The sequence below is a fragment of the Mobula hypostoma genome, chromosome 3 (assembly GCF_963921235.1).
Source record: "Mobula hypostoma chromosome 3, sMobHyp1.1, whole genome shotgun sequence".
Classification (NCBI taxonomy): Eukaryota; Metazoa; Chordata; class Chondrichthyes; order Myliobatiformes; family Myliobatidae; genus Mobula; species Mobula hypostoma.
The window spans coordinates 58442686-58470257 of NC_086099.1; the positions used below are offsets into that span (position 1 = coordinate 58442686).

Genomic DNA, 27572 nt, shown 5'->3' on the forward strand with positions numbered 1-27572 from the left:
CTGGCTGACTGCTCTCATAACAGAAGCAGCGAGTGGTCGCGTGTTGGTGTGGTTGGGGAAATATATGTGGTTTTTACCCCCCTCTCCCCGTAGTTACTGTCAGGGTAGTAGAGGTTCAGCAGGGAGGGAGTTGGGCGAAGTTGTGCGCAGGGGTTATGGAGTTTGAAGAGTCGGGCATCGGTGAGGAGTGCGGCGTGTTCGGTTGTGTGGCGGCCGGCACGTGGCCGACCCATCTGAACGTCCCGCACGTTATCGCCTTGGGTCTGGTAGCGCTGCAGCACAGGTAAGTCCCTGGTGCAGACCGGGAGCCTCTGCAGATTCATCCCCCTTTACAGTGGGGAAATCGGTGTTTTCTTTTTGTTCCAGTCTTTGCACAAACTCGTTAAACATTGCAGCTGTTGGAGATCCGAAACCAAACCAGAAAATGCAAGGCTGGGCAATTCATCAGGTGGCACGTGTAGGCAGAGAAACTTTTCAAGCCTTAAGACCTTCCGGCTGATCTTCTTGACGAGACTATTTAAATATATGGGGCGGGTAGTATAATTTTTTTCGTGTTATGTCTTTTAACTGCAAAAGCAGACCAACGCATGTGCTGAAATTCGATCACAAGCAAATCCAACAACATCTGTGGAGAGAGGAATAGAGCTACTGTAATGTTACCGCCGGACTAATTTGACATTATTGATTCCGGGGGGAAATAAATTTACTGCCACCATTTGCAAACTGATGGTTTGCTCAGTGAAAATCAGCTTCTTATAAACTTTTTGCACATTTGTCAGTGCAGTAGTGATATTCAATATTTACAGTAAACATCATTTTGGCCTCTTGGTTGAATCTATTGCAACTAGTTCATAGTGTTAAATGCAACAAAGTTAATAGCTTCAAGATTCGTTTTCCTGCCCTATCCCTACATCCTTTAATTAGCTGAACTACAGATGGGAGAGTTTTATTAAGTTAGTGCGTCGCATTTTCATACACTTAAAGTGCCAGTCCTGTGCATAAAAGAAAGTTGCATTCCTGTGTTTGGATGAAGTTTTTCCCTTACTATTTTATTAGTTAATTTTTATAAAATTAACTAATTTTATGGTCTATTTTCCAGAGCAATGTTCTGATCACATGTATTAGCTTCCGCCAATGTAATCTAGTTATTGATCATGTGGAACATACACACCATTCCAACCAAATATTTCTCTGCACGCAAGCTTTCTCTTACACATATATCTTATTTATCCTTATATATTCTCTTGTTCTTTATTTCATTCACTAATGGGATGTATGTCTCGCACAAAGGACAGTTGTTATGGTTGCTGGATGTTTCATGCAGCAAGATCTAGACAACATGCAAGCAAGGGCCAAGTAATAAGTAACAGGCATCCCTCAAAGGTGCCAGACAGTGACCATCTCCAAAAAAAAACACCTACCTTCAAAGTTCCGAGTAAGTTTATTGTCAAAGTACAGATATGTCAGCATATACAACCCTGTGATGCATTTTCTTGTGGGCATACTCAATAAGCCTAATAACTAAAATCAACGAAACGCCAGACCAGCCAGGGTGTAAAAGATGACAAATTATGCAAAAACAAAAAGAGTAATAAATAGCAATAATTATCGAAAACATGAGATGAAGAGTCCTTGAAAGTTAGTCTATAGGTTGTGGCAACAGTTAAGTAATGAGGCAAGTGAAGTGATTTACTCTGCTTTAACAGCATTTACTACTAAATTGTTCACTGAATTGTCTGGAGTGCCATCTTTCTCTCAAAGCTCAACTAGATCAGCTGCATAAATACTTAGGCTAAAGTAATCAAAAATTACTTGCTTTCTGGTTCCTCGGAACCTATCCAGCATTTAAAAGCCAGAAATCAAGATCATAGTAGGATTTTCTTCACTTGACTGGTTGAGTACTGTTTCTACAACATGCAGGAAGCTCAGTCCCATCCAGAATAATGAAGCCTGGTTGATTGTCATTCCAGCACCATCTTAAATGTTCAATTTCCATCGATGATATTCTGTGGCTACATTAACTTCTACAGTAGCCACTTTATTAGGGACATTTGCTCATTAATGCAAATATCTAATCAGCCAAATGTGGCAGCAATTCAATGCGTAAACACATGCAGACATGGTCAAGAGCTTCACTTGTCATTCAGACCAAATACTAGAATAGGGAAGAAGTGTGATCTAAGTGACTTTGACCATGGAATGATTGTGTCAGAGATGATATAAAAGTTGCTGGTGAATGCAGCAGGCCAGGCAGCATCTCTAGGAAGAGGTGCAGTCGACGTTTCAGGCCGAGACCCTTCGTCAGGACTCACCTCTTCCTAGAGATGCTGCCTGGCCTGCTGCATTCACCAGCAACTTTTATGTGTGTTGCTTGAATTTCCAGCATCTGCAGAATTCCTGTTGTTTGTGTCAGAGATGAGGTGGTTTGAGTATCTCAGAATCTGCTGATTTGGGATTTTCATGCACAGCAGTCTCTAGAATTTACGGAGAATTGTGCAAAGAAACATCCAGTTCTGTGGGCGAGAATGACTTGTTAATGAGAGAGGTCAGAGATCAAGATCGACTAGTTCAAACTGGCAGGAAGGTTACAGTAACGCAGGTAACCATGCATTACAACAGTGATGTGTAGAAGAGCATCTCTGTACACACATGTCGAACCTAGAAGTGGATGGGCTACAGCAACAGAAGACCACAAACATACACTCAGTGACCACTTTATTAGGTACAGTTAGTGAGAGCTTTATCGTCATTGCTGAGGACAATGATATTGCAATGCTACTTTGTTCAATGCAAAGCAGCATAAAAGCACAATGACTAAATTTAAAATAATGTCTGAGTAATTTAGAGTGATATCTTGAGTTACAGCAGAATTAAAAAAACCAATAGTTCTAAAATTGAAAGAAACAGTGGCCACACCATTCAAGTGTTGCACATGTCGATGTTATAAAATACAATGGTTTAACATTAAATAGAATCAAGGGGACACATGAGAGCGTAGTGGTTAGTACAGTGCTTTACAGTACCAGCAATCCTTGTACCGGTTGATCTAGTTGTTCAATTACTGCACCTGCCTGTAAAGAGTTTGTACATTTTCTGTGTAACTGCATGGGCTTCCTTTGGGTGCTCCGGTGTCCTCCCACAGTCCAAAGATGTACCAGTTGGTAAGTAAATTGGTCTTTGTAAATTGTCCCTTAATTAGGCTAGGATTAAATCGGCAGTTGCTGGGCTGTGTGGCTCGAAAGCCAGAAGGGCCTACTCTGCACTTTATCACAGTAAGTAAAATTATGCCCATGTATTGTACTTGGAGGTTGCCCATACTGCCTGTGAACTATAGGTGGATGGAGGGGCATTGCTCATTTGCACGATAGCCCCGGGGAGGGGTGGGGGTGAAAGCTGCTTTTCAGTCTGAATATCCATGCAAAGATATCTCTGTACCTCCTACCAGATGTTAGGAGATTGAACAGGTTATTACTGGGGTTGGATGAGTTCACTGCGATTTTTCCGAGCCCGCTGTAGGCATTGTGAGTTGTGGATGGTTTCCATATAAGCCCATAAGACATAGGAGCAGAATTAGGCCCGTCAAGTCTGCTCTGCCATTCAATCATGGCTGATCCTTTTTGTTAATCTCGACCCCAGTTCCCAGCCTTCTCCCTGTAACCTTTAATGCCATGTCCAATCAAGAACCTATCAATCTCTGCCTTAGATACACCCAGTGATCTGGCCTCCACAGCTGCATGTGGCAACAAATTCCGCAAATTCACCACCTTTTGGCTGAAGAAATTTCTCTGCATCTGTTTTGAAAGGGCGCCACTCTATCCTGAGGTTGTGCCTTCTTGTCCTGGACTCTCCCACTGTGGGAAACATCCTTTCCACATCTACTACGTCTAGGCCATTGAACATCTAGGCTATTGAACATTCGAAAGGTTTCAATGAGATCCCCCCATCCTTCTAAATTCCAGCGAGTACCGACCCAGAGCCCTCAAACCTTTCTCGTATGATACCCCTTTCATTCCTGGAATCATCCTTGTGAACCACCTCTGGACCCTCTCCAATGCCAACACATCTTTTCTAAAATGAGGATCCCAAAACTATTAACAATACTCAAGGTGAAACCTCACCAGTGTCTTATAAAGCCTCAGTATCACATCCTTGCCCTTGTATTCTAGACTTCTTCAGATGAATGCTAACATGGCATTTGCCTTCCTCACCACTGATTCTGATTCTTTCTGATTCTCCAAGTTGTACATTATGTTGACTTGGAAGTGCATCATAATTCCTTCATGATTGCTGGATCTAAGTCTCGGAATTATCCAACAAACAGCTTTATGGAGTACTTTAACCAGAAAACTACAACAGTTATAGAAGGTGGGTTGCCACCAGCTTTTCAGTAGGAATTGGCAATAAATATTTACCTTGCTATAGAAACATAGAAAATAGGTGCAGTAGCAAAATGATTTTCCTCTTGAGTTCCATGTCTCTAATTTGGTGTGCGCTTTTCTCACAGTTCCGTGTAGTGAGTTTGATGTTATGATCACTGTATGAGTACTTATTTCAAATAAAATATTTAATGGGAAAATGTACTGGTGACCAGATTTGATCAAACTCTTGGTGCTGTGGAAGAGCTTAAAGACTAGAATCTTTCATGCCAAGGAAAAACTCCCAGCACAGATTCCTTCCGGTGCTTCCACTAAAACTCAGGTGTAACATGCTAAATTATAAGAAAAAAATAAACCAAAAAACTGAGTGCATTTCATTTAATTTTTTTTCAGTTAACCCTGCAATACTACCGATGGATTGGAAATGCTTCTAATGCCAGTGTAATTATGTTGTTTAGCAATTATGCATGATCACTGATTGCATCAGGGGTAGTTTAGTTCTTGTATCCTCCACATTCCTATTTGAAAAGCTATTCAAAGGTTACACAAATAGTGTTCCTGACTGACTTGTTCTTTCTAGGCAATTAGTTCTGCAAAAAAAGTTTTTCTGTTACAGTTTGCTTCCTGAGTGCTTTCATAATTCTAACTATTCACTCCTTTTCTTCCCGTCAGACATTCCAAAACTTATTTCTTTTGAAAAATATTTGGAAATTTGCCTTAGAAATGCACTACAAAGATGCATCAATTTTTGTTTGATAATAAGAAATAGATTGTGATATTTGTTGCTCTATGACAAACATCGTTATCAGAGTGGAACTGAAGCCAGGGAGACCAGTTAATATGGAAAGGTTTGTGTATGTTCAGTGGCTGTTTTATCTTGTAGATCTTCAGCATTCAATTTAAGTTTGCCCTTCTCAGCAGCATTCAGGATCTTTGCAAATTAAAGACTATGTTGGGTCCTTCTTGTAACTTTTATTTGCACTTTCATAAGAATGGTAGAAATAATACAGAAAAGCTGCTGTCAATTCCCGAGCAATTGTTCAGAAGAACAAATGAAGAGGAAGCCAAAGATCAGAGTCTGGATTAGAAAGTTTGCAAATTCTTGTAGTGGAATGTGAGTTGAAGCCAGAAATGGCTTCTGATTCCGGCAGGGAGCAGTCAAATTACTATGTATTAAGTATTATCAAATTGACCACATGTTTTCTACTAAATAATCAGACCCAAATTAAAAGAAACTTGAGGCAATGTCTTTGTTTAATGTAACCAATGCTTGTCCTTGCTGGTCTGCGTATTGCAGATACACATACCTAACAATATTCATTTTGCAATTAATAATTTTGGTTTTTGCAGTGTACTGCTGCTGCAACACGAACAAATTCAACATCATATAAGACGATGATAATTCTGATTCTGAAATTTCAATTGCACAGATATGGGCATTGGTGTCGGAGAGAATGAAAGGGAAGATTTGTGATAGGATGGTGATGCAGAGAGAATGATTTAAGTGTTGGTGCTGTCTGAATGAGAGTGGTAAAAGGCAGTGAATAACTTAAGCTGTGCCTGCCGGATGTGTGAGTAGGAGTTATAGAATGAAGTCTGAAATATTAGAGGTCTTTCTGGAAATGGGATGAGAATCAGTGTTTGCAGATATTATTTTTTAATAATATGGGGACAGGCTAAGAAAAGCTTCAAAAGGTGAATGGAATGCTGGACTTTGTCTCAAAATAACAAATCAAAGCCCTGATTAGACTGCATTACCCATGCTTAACATTCATAACAGGTATCTGTATGTTTCAGCTAAGGTTGTTTGTATGTGGGAAACAATTTTGGTGCACATTCTGATTTGAGGAACATACCTCGTAAATCTACTTCATTTAATTTTGCAGAATACCTGGAAAGACAAGTTCACTATGGTGCTTGTTCATCATGTTTAAGTTGAAGCATTAGTGTAAAGCTTTGTGAGAAATGATTGAGAACAAATGTTAAGCATATTAATATGAAATTTAAATGTATATTTACTTGGAATAGTTCTACCTCTTTGTTGGACTAGGATGTTCGAGGTTAGTCAAATATATTAGGGTTATACAGAGAAAGGGGTTACTGACACTAAGACTTTATAGCCTGATGGTTATCCAGTGAAAAAACAACTGCGTAACAATGTTGTTTGCTCTTTGTTAGATTAAACCTATTTATCAACAACTGCATGATTTATTTGTACTACAAAGTTCATTGTGTTACTTACACAGAGCACATTTTTTGTGTGTTAATAGTTTAATCTATTCCTATCAATATAAAATTGTGAAATAATTCATTTCCTTCTGAAATGTCTTCCCTCTGTTATCCCTCTGACCCGTAAATCTTTCTCCGGATGTAATAATTAATTTTGTTGTCTTTACTTTTCATTGAGTAAACTGTATTGATTATTATTTTAGATTTCCAGTGTCATAGAAAAAACAACTGCAGTAATGTTGCTTTTAATTTGTTAGCCTGAATTTAATCTCAATTGTATAAACCAAATGTGCAATGCAAGATACACCAAAGTGTCTTGCCTATCAATTTTTAAGGCAGTAGTAAGGAATACAATTGTTTAACAAGAGAGATCCAAACTTCCTGTAGCAGACAAAAAATATTAAGCGATTTATCTATGAGCTTTTGGGTATTACACTCTATTGCCAATTTCGGGTTTGTAATACTAAGAGATTGTCAAGAAGTGATAAAATTGGCTATTGTGTGATATTTTGCCAGATATAACAAACAGGTATGGAAGCAGTACTGCATGCATGAGACCTTCAGAATATTTGTTTACATTGGAGAGTTTTTTGATACAAGATCCTCTTGGAATAGAAGTAACTCCTGAGTGTTAATTGTACATTATATTTTTATTAGTGGCTTGAATTTCTACTTAAGAAAACTCAAAAGTTATGGAGTGATGAGGGTAATTGATTTCAGTGTAAAAACACTTGATCTCGTTTCTAAACCAAGTACTTATTATAATTATTGTTGAAACTTCCAAAAATATTTTACAGAGGTCAGGAAAGTGCTGGAATTGTGACAAGTAATGGGAGTTCCTCACCATCATATATGACACACAAGGTATGTGTTAGTTGTTACATCATATTGATCTTTACAATATAAAGTAGTTAATTTAGTAGATTTTATTTGTTTACTCAATTTACAAACTAATTTCATTCTTCTTTGGGGCATCGAGGAATGAAAATTATAGAAGTTAACATGTAGAAGTCAAATGTAGAAATTGTCTGAGTTTCTGGCATACATAGCTTATATATAGTGATCTTAAAAGTTAAGCAGTTGTATTCACTGTTCCCTGACTGCTCACCCACTAGAACGTCGGTCACCTGGCCAGGCTCATTGCCCAACACCAGGTCAGATTCAGCTTCTCCTCTTATTGGACTATGTACGTATTTATTAAAGAAGCCCTCCCAATGCACCTAACAAGTTCTGCCAAATCTAAAGGTTTTGCACTAAGAGGTCCCAGTTTATATTAGGGAAGTTGAAGACCCCCATGACAACTACCCTATTTTCATGTATAAGAGAAAATTTGCAGATGGTGGAAATCCAAGCAAACACACAGAATGCTGGAGGAACTCAGCATCTATGGAAAGGAGTACAGCTGACATTTTGGGCTGAGAACTCAGCAAGCCAGGCAGCATCTATGGAAAGGAGTACAGCTGACATTTTGGGCTAAGACCCTTCTGTACGACTGGAAACTTTATCTTTTCAATGATTTCATGTTCCCTGGCCCCGATCACCTTACTTGCACTATGGATGTCCACTCCCTTTGCGTCTCCATCCCCCACCAGGAAGGCCTCAAAGCTCTCGGTTTCTTTCTAGACACTAGACCCACTGACTGACAGCTACCTGGACTATACCTCTTCCCACACTGTTACTTGTTAAAATGCCATCCCCTTTTCTCAATTCCTCCATCTCTACCACATCTGCTGTCAGGATGAGGCTTTTCATTGCAGAGCTAAGGGGTTGTACTCTTTCTTAAAAAAAGGGGCTTCCCTTCCTCCACCATCAACACCCCCCTCAACCACATCTCTTCCATTTCATGCACGTCTGCCCTCACCCCATCCTCCCACCACCCCACCAGGATAGAGTTCCTCTTGTGCTCACCTACCACCCCCACCAGCCTTCGTGCCCAGCACAAAATTCTCTGCAACTTCTGACATCTTCAGCAGGATCCCACCAGCAAGCACATTTTTCTCTCCCTGCACTTTCTGCTATCTGCAGGGATCCCTATGCGACTCCCTTACCATTTGTCCCGTCATCCCTTCCCACTGATCTCCCTCCTGGCACATCCTTGAAAGCAGAACGAGTGCTACCCTTGGCACTACATCTTCCTTGCTACCATTCAGAGCCCCAGACAGTCCTTCCAAGTGTGGCGACACTTGACCTGTGAGTCTGTTATGGTCATCTACTGTATATCGGGGCGACCACCTCACTGAGCACCTAGGCTCCATCCACCGGAAGAAGTGGTATCTCCCAGTGGTCACCCATTTTAATTCCACTTCCCATTCCCATTCTGATATGTATGTCCATGCCCTCCTTTACTGTTGTGATGAGGCCACACTCAGGTGGGAGGAATAACACCTTATATTCCATCAGGGTAGCCTCCAACCTGATGGGATGAACATCAATTTCTTAAACTTCCGGTAATGCTCCTTCACCATTCCCCATTCCTATTTCCCTCTCTTATCTCCTTATCTGCCGATCCTCCAATCTGAATGTACTCCCTCCACCACCACCCTCTGCCTTCTGCAGGCAAGCCAATTCTGAATCCACCTGGCCAAACTTCCCTGGATCCCATGCCTTCTAACTTTCTGAATAAGCCTACCATGTGGAACCTTGTCAAATGCCTTACTAAAATCCATATAGATCACATCCACTGCAGTACCCTCATCTATGTGCCTGGTAACCTCCTCAAAGAACTCTGTCAGGCTTGTTAGACACCATCTGCCCTTCACAAAGCCATGCTGACTGTCCTTGATCAGACCATGATTCTCTAAATGCCTATAGATCCTATCTCTAAGAATCTTTTCCAACAGCTTTCCCACCACAGACATAAGGCTCACTGGTCTATAATTACCCGGACTATTCCTACTACCTTTTTTGAACAAGTGGACAACATTCGCCTCCCTCCAATCCTCCGGTACCATTCCCGTGGACAACAAGGACATAAAGATCCTAGCCAGAGGCTCAGCAATCTCTTCTCTCGCCTCGTGGAGCAGCCTGGGGAATATTCCATCAGGCCCCGGGGACTTATCTGCCCTAATGTATTTTAACAACTCCAACACCTCCTCTCCCTTAATATCAACATGCTCCAGAACATCAGCCTCACTCATATTGTCCTCACCATCATCAAGTTCCCTCTCATTGGTGAAAACCAAAGAGAAGTATTCATTGAGGACCTCGCTCACTTCCACAGCCTCCAGGCACATCTTCCCACCTTTATCTCTAATCGGTCCTACCTTCACTCCTGTCATCCTTTTTTTCTTCACATAATTGAAGAATGCCTTGGGGTTTTCCTTTACCCTACTCGCCAAGGCCTTCTCATGCCCCCTTCTTGCTCTTCTCAGCCCCTTCTTAAGCTCCTTTCTTGCTTCCCTATATTCCTCAATAGACCCATCTGATCCTTGCTTCCTAAACCTCATGTATGCTGCCTTCTTCCACCTGACTAGATTTTCTTCCTCACTTGTCACCCATGGTTCCTTCACCCTACCATTCTTTATCTTCCTCACCAGGACAAATTTATCCCTAACATCCTGCAAGAGATCTCTAAACATCGACCACATGTCCATAGTACATTTCCCTGCAAAAACATCATCCCAATTCACACCCACAAGTTCTAGCCTTATAGCCTCATAATTTGCCCTTCCCCAATTAAAAATTTTCCTGTCCTGTCTGATTCTATCCTTTTCCATGATAATGCTAAAGGCCAGGGAGCGGTGGTCGCTATCCCCCAGATGCTCACCCACTGAGAGATCTGTGACCTGACCCGGTTCATTACCTAGTACTAGATCTAGTATGGCATTCCCTCTGGTCGGCCTGTCCACATACTGTGACAGGAATCTGTCCTGGACACACTTAACAAACTCTGCTCCATCTAAACCCTTGGAACTAATCAGGTGCCAATCAATATTAGGGAAGTTAAAGTCACCCATGATAACAACCCTGTTATTTTTGCACCTTTCCAAACTCTGCCTCCCAATCTGCTCCTCTATCTCTGCTGCTACCAGGGGGCCTATAGAATACCCCCAATAGAGTAACTGCTCCCTTCCTGTTCCTGACTTCCACCCATATTGACTCAAAAGAGGATCCTGCTACATTACCTACCCTTTCTGTAACTGTAATAGTATCCCTGACCAGTAATGCCACCCCTCCTCCCCTTTTTCTGCCCTCTCTATCCCTTTTAAAGCACTGAAAACCAGGAATATTGAGAATCCATTCCTGCCCTGGTGCCAGCCAAGTCTCTGTAATGGCCACTACATCATAATTCCATGTATGTATCCAAGCTCTCAGTTCATCACCTTTGTTCCTGATGCTGAGACGGGAGGAGAATGGGGTTGAGGGATAATCAATCAGCCATGATTGAATGGCGGAGCAGACTCTGGGCAGAATGACCTAATTCTGCTCTGACGTCTTACAGTCTGATTTTCAGTCAGCAATGAAACAAAAGACTTCATTGTTGGCCCAAGAAAAAATGCTCTTCAAAAGATCGAGTAATCTCCATGGCAAGCATTTTCTCTTTTTCAACTCTTAACCAGTGGTGAGTTCAAGAGTTCTTATAGTAGTAATGTCTAGAAGCAAAAAGAAACATTTTAAATTAATAGGGTTCAAATGAAACTTGCCTCATTTGAAGATATGGCATTAGTGCAACTTCTATTTCAATGAGTTCAGCTCTTTTTTTTAAACCCATGATATACAGTCTACTTAGTCTCAAACCTGCCATGTTAGGAAACAATTTGGAGAATTCTCACTGTAGTCCCTCCTTTGCAAATGTACCGTTCCTTGTATAGGAATATCACACCTAAATAAAACATTCTAGATCTAGTTTACATGCATTGATGTTTTGTTTCACCAGGGCTCAAATTCATTAGAGCAAGCCCACAGTTCTCTTGTATTCAAATCCCCTTGCTAGTCAGACCATCATGCTGTTAGCTTTTTCTCATTAATTACTGAACCTGCACGTTAACCTTCACTGATTTGTGTAGCATACCTTGGTCCCTCTGATACCAATGTCTTTCAGTCTCTCACAATTTATTTTGCCTTTTTCTTCCTAACAAAGTGGATAACTTCACATATTTCCACATTATGTTCCTTGCCCATTCATTTGTCTAAATTATAGTACACATATCAAAATTAACTAAATTGCAATTTTGTAGGAATTTACAATGCCATGAAAAGCAAATCTGCAGAGTTCAAACCATTACATGAATAAGTTGTGCAACTGTGATTAACATTGAGTCTAAATAAATACTTTCATCATAGAGGCTGTAACTAAAAGGTAAAGATGCTCCAGGATGAACTTGGGTCTTTGCTCACTGGTTTAAAAAATTTCTTGTTATGTCCATGATCTATTATTTGCTTTCATTATGGGTTTTCTCAACTTACTCCATGTTGCTTACCCAAAAATTCCCTCTCAGGTAAGTGCACTTGCATGTGTTAGAGTAAATTGTAACAATAAATTTTATTTCTTTTTTTTTTAACTTATTTGAGGTATTGTTCAAATCCACAGTTATTGACAGTATTTTGGAGTGGTACTTCACAGAGTAGAAACACAACTTTATGATAAATATGCATTGAATGCAGTTGCTTACGTTTAATTTCCAAAATACATTTCAGAGAAACATTGTAAATATCATGAATTAAGAGGATTTTTTGTTCCCCTTTGAAACTGTGATAGTTTTTAACTCAACGTTACGGAAATCAAGAGCAGCTCTAAAAATGTTTTTTTTTAATAGGGAATGGGCCTCGTAAGCAATAACTTTCATGAAGAACAGATAAAAAAGCTTCGCAGTGGAAATCTGGGTATAGGACATACGCGATATTCTACATCGGGTATTTCCGAGTTACAGAACTGTCAGCCATTCGTGGTGGAAACACTTCATGGAAAGATTGCTTTAGCTCACAATGGAGAATTGATCAATGCAAAACAATTAAAAATGAAGGTATGGCATTGGTCTAATTACATCTGATGAAGTAATAATAAATGAAAATGTATTTTGAACTATTGTCTTTTAGTAAATGTTTACAACACAAATGATTATGGATGAATAACTGAGATGAGATCCAGGTCCAAATTTCATTTCCTGGTAAATACATTACCTAAGTATCATGTTTGTTTGCAAGTAGCCCTTGCCTCATGTAAACACAAGAGATTTTGTAACTGATGGAAATCCAGATCTGCACATACAAAATGCTGGAGAAACTCAGCAGGCCAGGCAGCATGAATAAACAGTTGACGTTTCAGGCTGAAACTTTTTCAGGACTGAACTTGCCTTGTGTCGCAGTTTTCAATACAGCTCCCGTTTCACAAACTTGAGCTCAAACAGTACTGATGTTCCATTTCTGTAGTGAGGTGTGCATAAAGTAGGAAACATAGTGTTCTGACACAATTGAAGTTTTTGGTGGGGGTTGATGAGGCCAATGACTAATTGTTCAGCTGCTGTTTCTTGTCTAGCACACTTAACTCAGCCTTGAGGTAAATTGTGCTGAAAGTAAACAATGGTGTAACTTTGCACCTCATTGTTATATTAATCTTTCATTCATGGATTTATGGTTGCTGAAAAATTAGAGCATAAAGGATCGTTTGAAGTCAGTGAGACACCGCAACTAATGGTCTCTTCCTTTCCTTGTAGAGAAGAGGCCTCTGTTGCAATGCTAATGAGTCTTGTGTGATTGCTAGTAATTGTCTCATGGTCGCATGACCTTGTGCCATTAGATAGATAAATCGTAAATATAACTCTTGTTGCCCCTGAAATATGGCCATACATTGAAAACATATTTGACGGGCCGGCTGGTGGCGCAATGACATCGGTGCCGGACCTGAGAGTGGAGGTTCCCGGGTTCGAAACCAGTGGGGTCTGCTCCTGAGTAAGCTTTCCATCCGTGCCGGGTTGAGTGTGGAGATCACAACTCGACCTCGTAAAGTAAAAAGGGGAAAATACTGTGAAAATGTCTGTGTGAGGTGTGTCATGTCACAGTCTCTCTCTCGCTCCACGCCTTGTAAAAAGCCATGAAAAAGACATCATCGCGGACACGCACGCGCACAGACGCACAGGCTTGCACACGCACAGACACACACACGCACAGACTTGCACGCGCATAGACGCACACGCACAGACTTGCACACGCACAGACGCACATGCAGACACATGCACAGACTTGCACGCGCACAGACACGCACAGACTTGCACGCGCACAGACACACACACGCACAGACGCACATGCAGACACATGCACAGACTTGCACGCGCACAGACACGCACAGACTTGCACGCGCACAGACACACACACGCACAGACTTGCACGCGCACAGACGCACACGCACAGACGCAGACGCACAGACTTGCACGCGCACAGACTTGCACGCGCACAGACGCACACGCACAGACGCAGACGCACATGCAGCTGCACACGCACAGACGCACACGCACAGACTTGCACGCGCACAGACACACGCACAGACTTGCACGCGCACAGACACACACGCACAGACTTGCACGCGCATAGACGCACATGCACAGACTTGCACACGCACAGACGCACATGCAGACACACGCACAGACTTGCACGCGCACAGACACACATGCAGACACACACGCACAGACGCACATGCACAGACTTGCACGCGCACAGACACACGCACAGACTTGCACACGCACAGACGCACATGCAGACACACGCACAGACTTGCACACGCACAGATGCACATGCAGACACGCGCACAGACACACGCACAGACTTGCACGCGCACAGACGCACACGCACAGACTTGCACGCGCACAGACGCAGACGCACATGCAGCTGCACACGCACAGACGCACACGCACAGACTTGCACGCGCACAGACGCACATGCAGTCACACACGCACAGTCTTGCACATGCACAGACTTGCACGCGCACAGACACACACGCACAGACTTGCACACGCACAGACGCACACGTACAGACGCACATGCACAGACTTGCACGCGCACAGACACACACGCACAGACGCACACGCACAGACGCACACGCACAGACTTGCACGCGCACAGAAGCACATGCAGACGCACACGCACAGACTTGCACGCGCACAGACACAGACGCACACGCACAGACTTGCACGCGCACAGACACACACGCACAGACGCACACGCACAGACTTGCACGCGCACAGACGCAGACGCACAGACTTGCACGCGCACAGACACACACGCACAGACTTGCACGCGCACAGACGCACACGCACACACGCACAGACGCACACGCACAGACTTGCACGCGCACAGACGCACACGCACAGACGCACACACGCACAGACACACATGCACAGACTTGCACGCGCACAGACACACACGCACAGACTTGCACGCGCACAGACGCACACGCACAGACTTGCACGCGCACAGACGCACACGCACAGACTTGCACGCGCACAGTCTTGCACACGCACAGACTTGCACGCGCACAGACACACACGCACAGACTTGCACGCGCACAGACGCACACGCACAGACTTGCACACGCACAGACGCACACGCACAGACTTGCACGCGCACAGTCTTGCACACGCACAGACTTGCACGCGCACAGTCTTGCACACGCACAGACTTGCACGCGCACAGTCTTGCACACGCACAGACTTGCACGCGCACAGACACACACGCACAGACTTGCACGCGCACAGACGCACACGCACAGATGCACACGCACAGACGCACACGCACAGACACACATGCACAGACTTGCACGCGCACAGACACACACGCACAGACTTGCACGCGCACAGACTTGCACACGCACAGACTTGCACACGCACAGACGCACATGCAGACACACACGCACAGACTTGCATGCGCACAGACTTGCACACGCACAGACTTGCACGCGCACAGACACACACGCACAGACTTGCACGCGCACAGACACACACGCACAGACTTGCACGCGCACAGACACACACGCACAGACGCACATGCAGACACACACGCACAGACTTGCATGCGCACAGACTTGCACGCGCACAGACGCACACACGCACAGACTTGCACACGCATAGACGCACACGCACAGACTTGCACGCGCACAGACACACACGCACAGACTTGCACACGCACAGACGCACATGCAGCCGCACACGCACAGACGCACATGCACAGACTTGCACGCGCACAGACACACACGCACAGACTTGCACACGCACAGACGCACATGCAGACACACACGCACAGACTTGCACGCGCACAGACACACACGCACAGACTTGCACGCGCACAGACTTGCACACGCACCGACGCACATGCAGACACACACGCACAGACTTGCACGCGCACAGACTTGCACACGCACAGACGCACATGCAGACACACACGCACAGACTTGCACGCGCACAGACGCACACGCACAGACTTGCACGCGCACAGAAGCACATGCAGACGCACACGCACAGACGCACACGTACAGACGCACAGCACAGACGCACACGCACAGACGCACAGCACAGACGCACACGCGCACAGACACACGCACAGACTTGCACGCGCACAGACGCATACGCACAGACTTGCACACGCACAGACGCACATGCAGACACACGCAGACTTGCACGCGCACAGACTTGCACGCGCACAGACGCACATGCACAGACACACGCACAGACTTGCATGCGCACAGACGCACACGCGCACAGACACGCACAGACTTGCACACGCACAGACTTGCACGCGCACAGACGCACACGTACAGACGCACAGCACAGACGCACACGTACAGACGGACAGCACAGACGCACATGCAGACGCACACGCACAGACGCACACGTACAGACGCACGTGCACAGACGCACAGCACAGAGGCACATGCAGACGCACAGCACAGAGGCACATGCAGACGCACAGCACAGACGCAGTGTTCAAGTTGGAGCATTGCCTAAGCACTAGATCATCAAGAACGTGCTGGCTCCTGTAGAATAGTCCCATTTGCTTGTTTTATTCTCAGCCCTGTTCAGTTTTTTCCCTCATGCCTATCCAACTTCCTTTTGAAATCATTGATCATTTTGGCTTTCACCAACATTATAGATGAGTTTGACTAGCTTATCATTCTACTCACTGCACTTCAGTAAAGAAAAGTTCTTCCTCATGTATTACTCAAAGCCTTGAGTCTTTGTCTCTTAGCCCTTGCACTAGAAGCTTAATCAGAACAGTTCTCCTTTGCTTGACTTATGACAAACAGGTCATATAATCTTATCCTCATCACCTCTGTTACAGCTTTGATAAGGTATCTTGCTCTTGGATTGTCTGATATAGAGCTTAGAAGCTCAAAATAATAATACTCAAATGTCAATATTAAGGAAAATGTTAAAACAGGTTATGTTTTGCAAAACCCTGCAGTTTCATTCCATCTGCAACCTGATGGCATGAACATCAATTTCTCCAACTTCTGGTAGAGTCTCCCTTGACTCTCTCCTTCTATTTTTCAATTCCCCATTCTGGTTATCTTCTCACCTGCACATCACCTCCCTCCGGTTACCTCCTTCTCTTTCTTCCATAGTCCACTGTCCTCTCCTATCAGATTCCTTGCTCTTCAACCATTTATCTCTTCCATCTCTCCCCTCCATCTTCTTAATATTGCCTCTCCCCTTAACACCCATCTTCGCCTACACATGGTCTCGCCTATCAACTGTCAGCTTGTTCTCCTTCTTCCTTCTGCTTTGTTTTTGCCTCTGCTCCCTTTTTTTCCAGTCCTAATTTAGGGTCTCATATGTCGACTGTTTATTTCCCTCCGTAGATGCTGCCTGATCTTCTGAGTTCTTCCAGCACTTTGTGTGTTGCTCAAGGTCTCTAGCCTCAACAGAATCTCTGTGTTCATCAATTTCAGAAGACTTATTTAAATTTATTCATTGTAGAAATTGGACAGTTGGCTGAATCAAATGTTAACATTTGCCATCAAATCAGTTACTTCCATGGAAATTTCACATTCTCCTTTATTTGGAACAAGCTGTACTTTGAACTTGTTCCCCCAGAATTGATTAACATTACAAACAATTGTGTGTAGTAAAGAATCCCAATAGTTTCTATGTAATATGAGAACAAGCTTTTCAAGTTTTACCTGCAAGTTAATCATGACTGATGTGTCCCAGGTCTTAACTCTTCTGGCAGTTCCATGAATTCCCCATGATTCAAATATTTATCTATGCTCCCGTTAAATATCTCGTGATGTAGCCTCCACAACTGTACGCAGTAGAGAAATCCAGATAGTCAGGAGAACTTCCAGCACACCTCACTTTTGAATGAATACTCTGCCCCTTACCTTGTAACTATGCAATTTCATTCAAATTCTCCCACTAATGGAAACATTTCAACAGACTCCTTAAGATATTATATGTTTCAATAAGAATACTCATAGAAATGTAGAAACATAGAAAACCTATAGCACAATACAGGCCCTTTGGCCCACAGTGCTATGCCAAACATATACTTAATTTAGAAATTACCTAGGGTTACCCATAGCCCTCTATCTTTCTAAGCTCCATGTACCTATCCGGGAGTCTCTTAAGAGACCCTATCGTATCCACCTCCACCACCGTTACCAGCAGCCCATTCCACGCACTTACCACTCTCTGTGTAAATAAAACTTACCCTGACTTCTCCTCTGTACCTACTTCCAAGCACCTTAAAACTGTGCCCTCTTGTGTTAGCCATTTCAGCCCTGGGAAATAGCCTCTGAATATCCACACAATCAATGCCTCTCATCATTTTATACAGCTCTATCAGGTCACCTCTCATCCTCCATCGCTCCAAGGAGAAAAGGCCAAGTTCACTCAACCTATTCTCATAAGGCATACTCCCCAATCCAGTCAACATCCTTGTAAATCTCTGCACCCTTTCTGTAGTTTCCACATCCTTCTTGTAGTGAGGTGACCAGAATTGAGCACAGTACTCCAAGTGGGGTCTGACCAGGGTCCTATATATCTGTAACATTACCTCTCGGTTCTTAAACTCAATCCCGCGGTTGATGAAGGCCAAAGCACCATATGCCTTCTTAAACTACAGAGTAAACCTGCGCAGTAGCTTTGAGTCTCCTATGGACTTGGGCCCCAAGATCCCTCTGGTCCTCCACACTGCCAAGAGCTTTACCGTTAGTACTATATTCTGCCATCATATTTGACCTACCAAAATGAACTACATTAGGCTTATCTGGGTTGAACTCTATCTGCCACTCCTCAGCCCAGTTTTGCATCCTATTGATGTCTGGCTGTAACCTTTGACAGCCCTCCACACTATCCACAACACCCCCAACCTTTGTATCATCAGCAAATTTACTAACCCATCCCTCCACTTCCTCACCCAGGTCATTTATAAAAGTCGCGAAGAGAAGGGGTCCCAGAACACATCCCTGAGGCACAGCACTGGTCACCGACCTCCATGCAGAATATGACCTGTCTACAACCACTCTGCCTTCTGTGAGCAAACCAATTCTGGATCCACAAAGCAAGATCCCCTTGGATCCCATGCCTCCTTACTTTCTCAATAAGCCTTGCATGGGGTACCTTGACAGATGCCTTGCTGAAATCCATATACACTACATCTACTGCTGTACCTTCATCCATGTGTTTATCCTCAAAAAATTCAATCAGGCTCGTAAGGCATGACCTGCCCTTAATGAAGCTATGCTGACTATTTCTAATCATCATATGCCTCTCCAAATATTCATAAATCCTGCCTCTCAGGATCTTTTCCTTCAAGCTACCAACCACTGAACTAAGATGCACTGGTCTATAATTTCATGGGTTAACTCTACTCCTTATCTTGAATAAGGGAACAACATCTGCGACCCTCCAATCCTCCAGAACCTCTGTTGTCTGATTGATGATGCGAAGATCATTGCCAAAGGCTCAGCAATCTCCTCCTTTGACTCCCACAGTAGCCTGGGGTATATCTTGTCCGGTCCCGGTGACTTATCCAACTTAATGCTTTCCAAAAGCTCCAGCACATCCTCTTTCTTAATATCTATATGCTCAAGCTTTTCAGTCCGCTGTAAGTCATCCCTACAATCACCAAGGTCCTTTTCCATAGTCAATACTGAAGCAAAGTATTCATTAAGTGCCTTCACTATCTCCTCCGGTTCCATGCACACTTTTCCACTATCACACTTGATTGGTCCTATTCTCTCACATCTTATCCTCTTGCTCTTCACATATTCGTAGAATGCATTGGGGTTTTCCTTAATCCTGCTCGCCAAGGCCTCTCATGGCCCTTTTTGGCTCTCCTAATTCTTAAGCTCCTTCCTGCTAGCCTTATAATCTAGATCTCTCTCATTACCTAGTTTTTTGAACCTTTTGTAAGCTTTTCTTCTGGACTAGATTTTCAACAGCCTATGTGCAATACGTTTTCTGTACCTTACCATTGTTTCCCTGTCACATTGGAACGTACCTATGCAGAATGCCACGCAAATATCCCCTGAACATTTGCCACGTATCAGAATCGGAATTAAGTTTAATATCACCAGCATGTGATGTGATAATATTCAGGGGGTAGGAACATTATCCAAATATTGCAGTTCAATGCAATACATAATCTAGCAGAGAGAAAAAAATATAATAATAATTAATAAAGAAGTAAATCAATTTCAGTATACGTATATTGAATAGATTTTTTAAAAATGTACAAAGACAGAAATACTGTATATTTCTTTTAAAAAGTGAGGTAATGTGGAAAGATTCAATATCCATTTAGGAATTGGATGGCAGAGGGGAAGAAGCTGTTCCTGAATCGCTGAGTGTGTGCTTTCAAGCTTCCGTACCTCCTACCTGATGGTAGCAGTGAGAAAAGGGTATGCCCTGGGGGCTGGAGGTCCTTAATAATGGACGCTGCCTTTCTGAGACACTGCTCCCTGAAGATGTCCTGGGTACTTTGGAGGCTAGGACCCAAGATGGAGCTGATTAGATTTACAATCTTCTGCAGCTTCTTTTGGTCGTGTGCAGTACCCTTCCATGCCAGACAGTGATACAGCCTGTCAGAATGCTCTCCACGGTACAACTCTAGAAGTTTTTGAGTGTATTTGTTGACATGCCAAATCTCTTCAAACTCCTACTAAAGTATGGCCACTGTCTTGCCGCCTTTATGACTATACCGATATGCTGGGACCAGGTTAGATCCTCGGAGATCTTGACACCCAGGAACTTGAAACTGCTCACTCTCTCCACTTCTGGTCCCTCTGTGAGGATTGGTATGTGTTCCTTCATCTTACCCTTGCTAAAGTCCACAATCAGCTCTTTCGTCTTACGTTGAGTGCCAGGTTGTTGCTGCGGCCCCACTCCACTAGTTGGCATATCTCACTGCTGTACACCCTCTCATCACCACCTGAGATTCTACCAACAATGGTTGTATCGTCAGCAAATTTACAGATGGTATTTGAGCTATGCCTAGCAACACAGTCATGTGTATATAGAGAGTAGAGCAGTGGGCTAAGTACACACCCGTGAGGTGTGCCAGTGTTGATCGCCAGCGAGGAAGATAGGTTATTACCAAACCGCACGGATTGTGGTCTTCCTGTTAGGGTGTCGAGGATCTAATTGCAGAGGGAGGTACAGAAGCCCAGGTTCTGCAATTTCTCAGTAAGGATTGTGGGAGTGATGGTATTAAATGCTGAGCTATAGTTGATGAACAGCATCCTGACGTGGGTGTTTGTGTAGTCCAGGTGGTCTAAAGCCATGTGGAGAGTCATTGAGATTACGTCTGCCATACATTTCCCTGAGGACATCTGTTCCCAATTTATGCTTCCAAGTTCCTGCCTGATAGCTTCATATTTCCCCTTACTCCAATTAAATGCTTTCCTAACTTCTCTGTTCCTGTCCCTCTCCAATGCTGTGGTAAAAGAGATAGAATTGTGATCACTATCTCCAAAATGCTCTCCCACTGAGAGACCTGACACCTGACCAGGTGCATTTCCCAATTCCAGATCAAGTACAGCATCTCTTTTTGTAGGCTTATCTACATATTGTGTCAGGAAACTTTCCTGAACGCACATAACAAACTCCACCCTGTCTAAAGCCCTTGCTCTAGGAGATGCTAATCAATATTTGGGAAATTAAAATCTCCCATCACAACAACCCTGTTATTATTACGCCTTTCCAGAATCTGTTTCCCTATCCGTTCCTCGATGTCCCTGTTACTAATAGAGTTATTGATCCCTTCCTGTTTCTAACTTCCACTCACAGAGACTCAGTAGACAATCCCTCCATGACTTCCTCCTTTTCTACAGCCGTGACCCTATTTCTGATCAACAGTGCCACGCCTCCCTCCCTGTCCTTTTTGAAACATCTAAAGTATGGCACTTCAAGTAACCATTCCTGCCCCTGAGCCATCCAAGTCTCTGTAATGGCCACATCATAACTCCACATACTGATCAGTGCTGTAAGCTCATCCGCTTTGTTCATGATGCTTCTTTCATTGAAATAGACACATCTCAAACCATCGGTCTGAGCGCATCCCTTCTCTATCACTTGCCTATCCTCCCTCTCCCACTGTCTCCAAGCTTTCTCTATTTGTGAGGCAACAGTCCCTTCCTCCATCTCTTCAGGTCAGTTCCCCCCGCCCCCAGCAATTCTAGTTTAAACTCTCCCCAATAACCTTAGCAAACCTCCCTGCCAGGATATTGGTCCCCCTCAGATTCAAGTGCAACCCATCCTTTTGGGACAGGTCATGCCTGCCCCAAAAGAGGTTCCAATGATCTTGAAATCTGAATCCCTGCTCCCTGCTCCAATCCCTCAGCCACGCATTTATCTTCCACCTCACTCTATTCCTGTACTTACTGTCATGTGGCACAGGCAGAAATCCCGAGATTACTACCTTTGAGGTCATGCTTCTCAACTTCCTTCCTAACTCCCTGTAGTCTGTTTTCAGGACCTCCTCCCTTTTCCTACCTATGTCTTTGGCACCAATATGTACCACAACCTCTGGCTGTTCACCTTCCTGATTCAGGACATCATGGATACGATCAGAAACATCCCCGACCCTGGCACCTGGGAGGCAAACTACCATCCGTGTTTCTTTCCTGCGTCCACAGAATCACCTGTCTGACCCCCTAACTATAGAGTCCCCTATTACTGCTGCCTTCTTCCTTTCCCTACCCTTCTGGGCCACAGGGCCGGACTCTGTGCCAGATGCGCAGCCACTGTTGCTTCCCCCAGTATTCAAACAGGAGTACTTACCGTTAAGGGGGTACTCTCTAGTATCTGACTCTTGCCTTTCTCTGTCCTGACTGTTACCCACTTAACTGTCTCTCGAAGTCCCTGTGTGACTACTTGCCTATAGCTCCTGTCTATCACCCAGTCACTTCTTCTGGAGGTTTCCTAACCCAGTCCCTAAGGAGCTGCAGCTCGACGCACCTGGCACAGATGTGGCTTTCCAGGAGGTTGCGAGTCTCCTGGACTTCCCACATCCGACACCCAGTACGGAACACTGGCCTCACAGACATGATTCCTATTTCTATTCTTCACAGGTAACCTATCTTGCCTCGACCTGTTTTGCCAAAGCCCTCCTACTTTGTCTACCTGTACTTCAACATCCGCTGTTTCCGAGACCCGCTCTATAAAACTGTCTCCTTTTAAACTCTTCGCGCTGGTCTGACTCGCTGACGTCCACGCACTTGCGCAGTTGTCCCTTGATCCTTGTTTTTCTAACTCCAAAGGATACATAACTAACCTCTTAGCTATTCTTGATGGTCAACTTTTTCATGTCTGGGGTTCTATGAGACAATGTTCGTTCCTTCCTTGCTGAGTAGTGCCAGTAAGCTCTGATGCCATGAAGGCCAGTTAAATTACAGCCTTGGTGGTGAAAATTAGCCCAGGTGTAGTTGCAATGCACTCCTTTCTGGAAGTTGTATTTATGTCCATGTGCTGCTGGAACAAAGGAAGTACTGTTTCTAGGCAAAGTTGTTTACACTCGGGCATTGGGGATGACAAGAGATGGGGATTAGGTGGAAGGGAATATAACATCTTGTTGAATGGTGGCACATTTTTTTTGTGTGCTCTTCCAATGTAAGTAATTGCAAATTTAAAGCTTCACGTTGAACAATAAAATTGTAATTCATACCTGTTGTATGTTTCAACTGGAGTAAAATAAATTGCTTCTCAATTGCTATTGCAGGTATTACGTCATGGGGTTGGCTTATCAACCAGTTCTGACAGTGAACTTATTACACAACTTCTGGCTCTGACACCTCCAAAAGAAGAAGCTGATACACCAGACTGGGTGGCCAGGTACAGGAAATCACTTTTCTCAGACTCGCAGCTTCATTTTGCAGCATGGTCAATACTGCAGTAAAAATTAACCAATGAGAAAATAAACATTCACTTAATGAAAGAGACAAAGATACTTCTGAATTATACTTCGTATAGCTGCTAGAGGGATATAAAACATGCATATAAAGCTACTTAAAATACAATCAGATAATTGATTGTTAACTGCAAAGAAAATGCAATTAAAATTAAACAGTTGGACCCAACAGTATATTTAACAAATATGTTTTCCATCATCTTTTTAAACATAATCAGTAAATATTTTAGCAACTGGAAAATTGAGGGATTTGGCTGCATGTACAACAGATTAACCTAATATTGAAGTGTACTAAGAGTAGTAAAAAAGTAGATAATTGAGTGGTTAGCAATTCAGAGCTTGAGTTGGTGTGTTAATGTATTTGACATTTTTCAAACTAAGCATCAATTTTTTTTCACACTTTCCCATTGCCAACTTGAAAAAAGTCATGTAATATGACTTTTAAAGATTATGCAGATAGATATATTTTTATAATCATGTATTAATATTTATGTTTTGCAAATTTCCCTAAATCAATCAATTAAATTAAATAAAATATTAATGTCTTTTATGTGTACAATATAGAAATTACTGAGTGGGAAAAGAATTTTGTATGAACTTTGGAATAGTCATTAATATTAAAGTTACATTAAAAATAGTTTATTTGCTATGTTTGTTGAAAAGGGTATTGTCATTTATTGAACATTTAGCAAGAAGAAAAATCATGAACTAACCTAAGTGCCTTCATGGAGTTAAGTTGCAGATTTACCTGGAGTACTGCATATTCACTAGCGAATGCAGTGCTGCGCAGCTAGCATGCTGCATGGTGTATTCTCATGGCATCAGCCCAGATACTGGAGCTTGACAGCTGAAATGTTACCCCATGCGGCTGTTCACAGAATTATGCAAATTACATGAATTCATGAAATACAAAGAAGGTTTGTTATGAGCTACATATCAAAATTTCTTTTACTTTGTGGTTATTATAGAAAGCAACTTATGAGTACAGGGTTCACTATGTAAAGTAGTACTTGCCCTGTCAGTGAAATTAGTATTCAGAATACCCTCATTAAAAGATACTTATGGACTCTATTTTCATCCTTGTGGTTTATAGAAGTATCTAGATTTCATCATTTTCTGCTTTGGAGCATCAACAAATAGTTCAATGGCAAATCCAGTGAATTAGTACCTTCAGCAATGCTAGATGCTGATTGGAAGGTACATGAGTTAGATAGAATCAGATTTAATATCTGAATGCATAAATATATTTTAGCTTACTTGCCAAAGAACAAATATAGTGTTCTCGGTAGCCAAGTTAAAAAACATAACAGAAAGTTTCTTCTTCATGATTTTGGCTAAGATTTGTTGAGAAAGGAAATACAAAAATCAATTAATGTATACTAGTTTTTTTTTAAATGCTCACTAGATCAAGAAACATCAGTAGAGAGAGAAAAAATTAATGTTTCAGGAATGATGAACTTCTCTCGATTTAACTGGATGTTATGCCATTGTAAATTGCTTCTCAAATTTGAAACAATAGAATGATTAATAGAATTTTTTTTCAAAAGCAACTTTTTCACATTGAGTTGAAATATGTATGTTAAGGGGAGGGATTTTTTTTTTCAAATGTAACATTTGTGGAAAATGTTTCAAGTACAGTGAATTCTAGTTAATTGGGACACACTGGGACCAGTACATTTTGGTCCAGTTAGCCGAATTTTCATGGAAATAGTTAAAAAGGTATGTTTTTTAAAAAAAAGATAACCTACCTACCGTTTAACTGAGTAATAAATTATGCAGAACACATCAGAACACTATCAATGCTGCTGCAGTAGTATAAAGCTATTGGTTCCTAATAGTTATCGATAGAGGATAATAGTCGTGTTCACATGATTGACTGTAAATGAATAAAGTCAGCACAGGCAACTAGTGCGGATAATGGACTGCCTTCAATCAATGCTTTCAATGATTGCATCCTCTAAAACATAACATTCAAGGCAATTCAAATTCTTCGTAATTCCTAACTCGTTAAAGTAGTAAAATTTCATTTTCACTCCCAGCGCTTTCTGACATCTTCAAGCCTGAATGCCTGAAACGGCAGTGAACAAAACAGTTCTGAATTGTCTTACTGCTTATTTCTCTCCAACTATCAGCAACTAAAATCACAGCTTTTTGAACAAAAACATGCAACTGATGCTATTTAAAAACTGTTCACTCTAAGCACAGTGTTGTGTCTAACAGCCACACAAGTGCATGTGACTGCCTCTAGTTAGAAAATGTTCGGTAACAGTCTCCTGTCCTAATTTAGCAGCATAGTGTCCCAAATAAATGTAGAGAATCCAGACTATTTTCTTGATTAGTTTCTGTTCTTTGAGTTGTCCCAAATCAGCGTCGTCCTGATAAACCGATGGCCTAGTTAACTGGAATGCACTGCATTAGTTTATAGTCCATGAAAACTAGCTGTGTGATCTAATGAATAGAATTTTGTGGTTTCCCTCTAAATTAATAGCTTATAATTAGGAGGCCCATATGGCCAGTTTTGATGAAAATGAAGAAAAAAACATGCTGAAAATATGAAATAAAACAGAAAATCCAGAAAACTCTTGGCAGGTTAGGTAGCATCTGTGTAAAGCGAACCAGTTCATTTCATCAGAACTGGAGAAGAGACAAAAGCAGTTTTAAGGCCAATGTTGGACTTCATTTTTAGGATTAGAAATTTGATGACGGCAACATCTACCTCTTACTCAATACTGCTTATGTATAAGGATGTAATCTATGCTGTCCGTGACCCTTATGGAAATCGTCCCTTGTGCATTGGCTGCCTTGTACCAGTTTCTGAACTGCGAAGTTCAGGTAAGAAAAAAATCTACGAATTAAACTGTATCTAACCAATTTGCTGTGATTGTCTAATATCCATTTTTTAATTTTCATTTATTGAAAAAGAGCCAAAATTCTATTTTTTAAAAAATTCAGACTCTGTTTCTTGTCCCAAGTTGCAGGAAAGTGCTGGAATAATGAAAGTGAAGAGTTTTGCTCAGAGTACTAATTTTATCTATAGTGGATATCAGGGTCAGTAGGTGCCTGGCAATGGAGAAGTGGGAAGTCCAAATGTTTTAAATTTGAATTACCTTTGGAATTTTAGGATTAGATTGGCACTATTCACTATACAAAAGTGAGAATGTACTTCATTTGTTATCTTTCCTGTTCATTATGGGGTGATATTTCATTGATTGTTGAAGGGAATTTGGAATTTTATTGCTTCATAAAATGTCAGTGGCCTTAACTAATTTGTGAGGAAATTCAAAATGCTAAGACAGTACATATTATGCCCTGACTATTATATAGAAGGTATTAAATTCGTGGCCAGTCAGTATGAGACTATTTGTTCAATGAATGCTTCCAATTTGGATGAGTAGCTCATTACATGACATAGATGATGTGTTGAGTTTAGTCATATTCCCCAGAGAGAGAATGTGGTACCTGTAGTGGAAATCTTGGCACAGGAAGACAAAACAAATGGAGAAGACAGCCCAAATCACCCTAGTGTACCTGGTGTAAAAGGAAATAAAGTATTCATTCTCTACGTAACAACTGTTCAGAATAGAACAATGCCCTATGTAATGGCCCCAACTATTTTTTAAAAAAGGTGTA

At 42.4% G+C, this 27572-nt stretch overlaps 1 protein-coding gene across 1 annotated transcript in view; it reads left to right on the forward strand.

Annotated features, from left to right (window-relative positions):
- Positions 1-27572, forward strand: part of ppat (phosphoribosyl pyrophosphate amidotransferase) — a 44378-nt gene continuing 16806 nt past the window's right edge. Inside the window, exons 1-5 of the mRNA XM_063043072.1 lie at positions 1-283; positions 7403-7469; positions 12362-12568; positions 23754-23866; positions 26629-26774. Of these exons, the coding sequence (XP_062899142.1) occupies positions 156-283; positions 7403-7469; positions 12362-12568; positions 23754-23866; positions 26629-26774 (661 nt within the window). The 5' untranslated portion in view covers positions 1-155. The remainder of the gene's footprint in view (positions 284-7402; positions 7470-12361; positions 12569-23753; positions 23867-26628; positions 26775-27572) is intronic.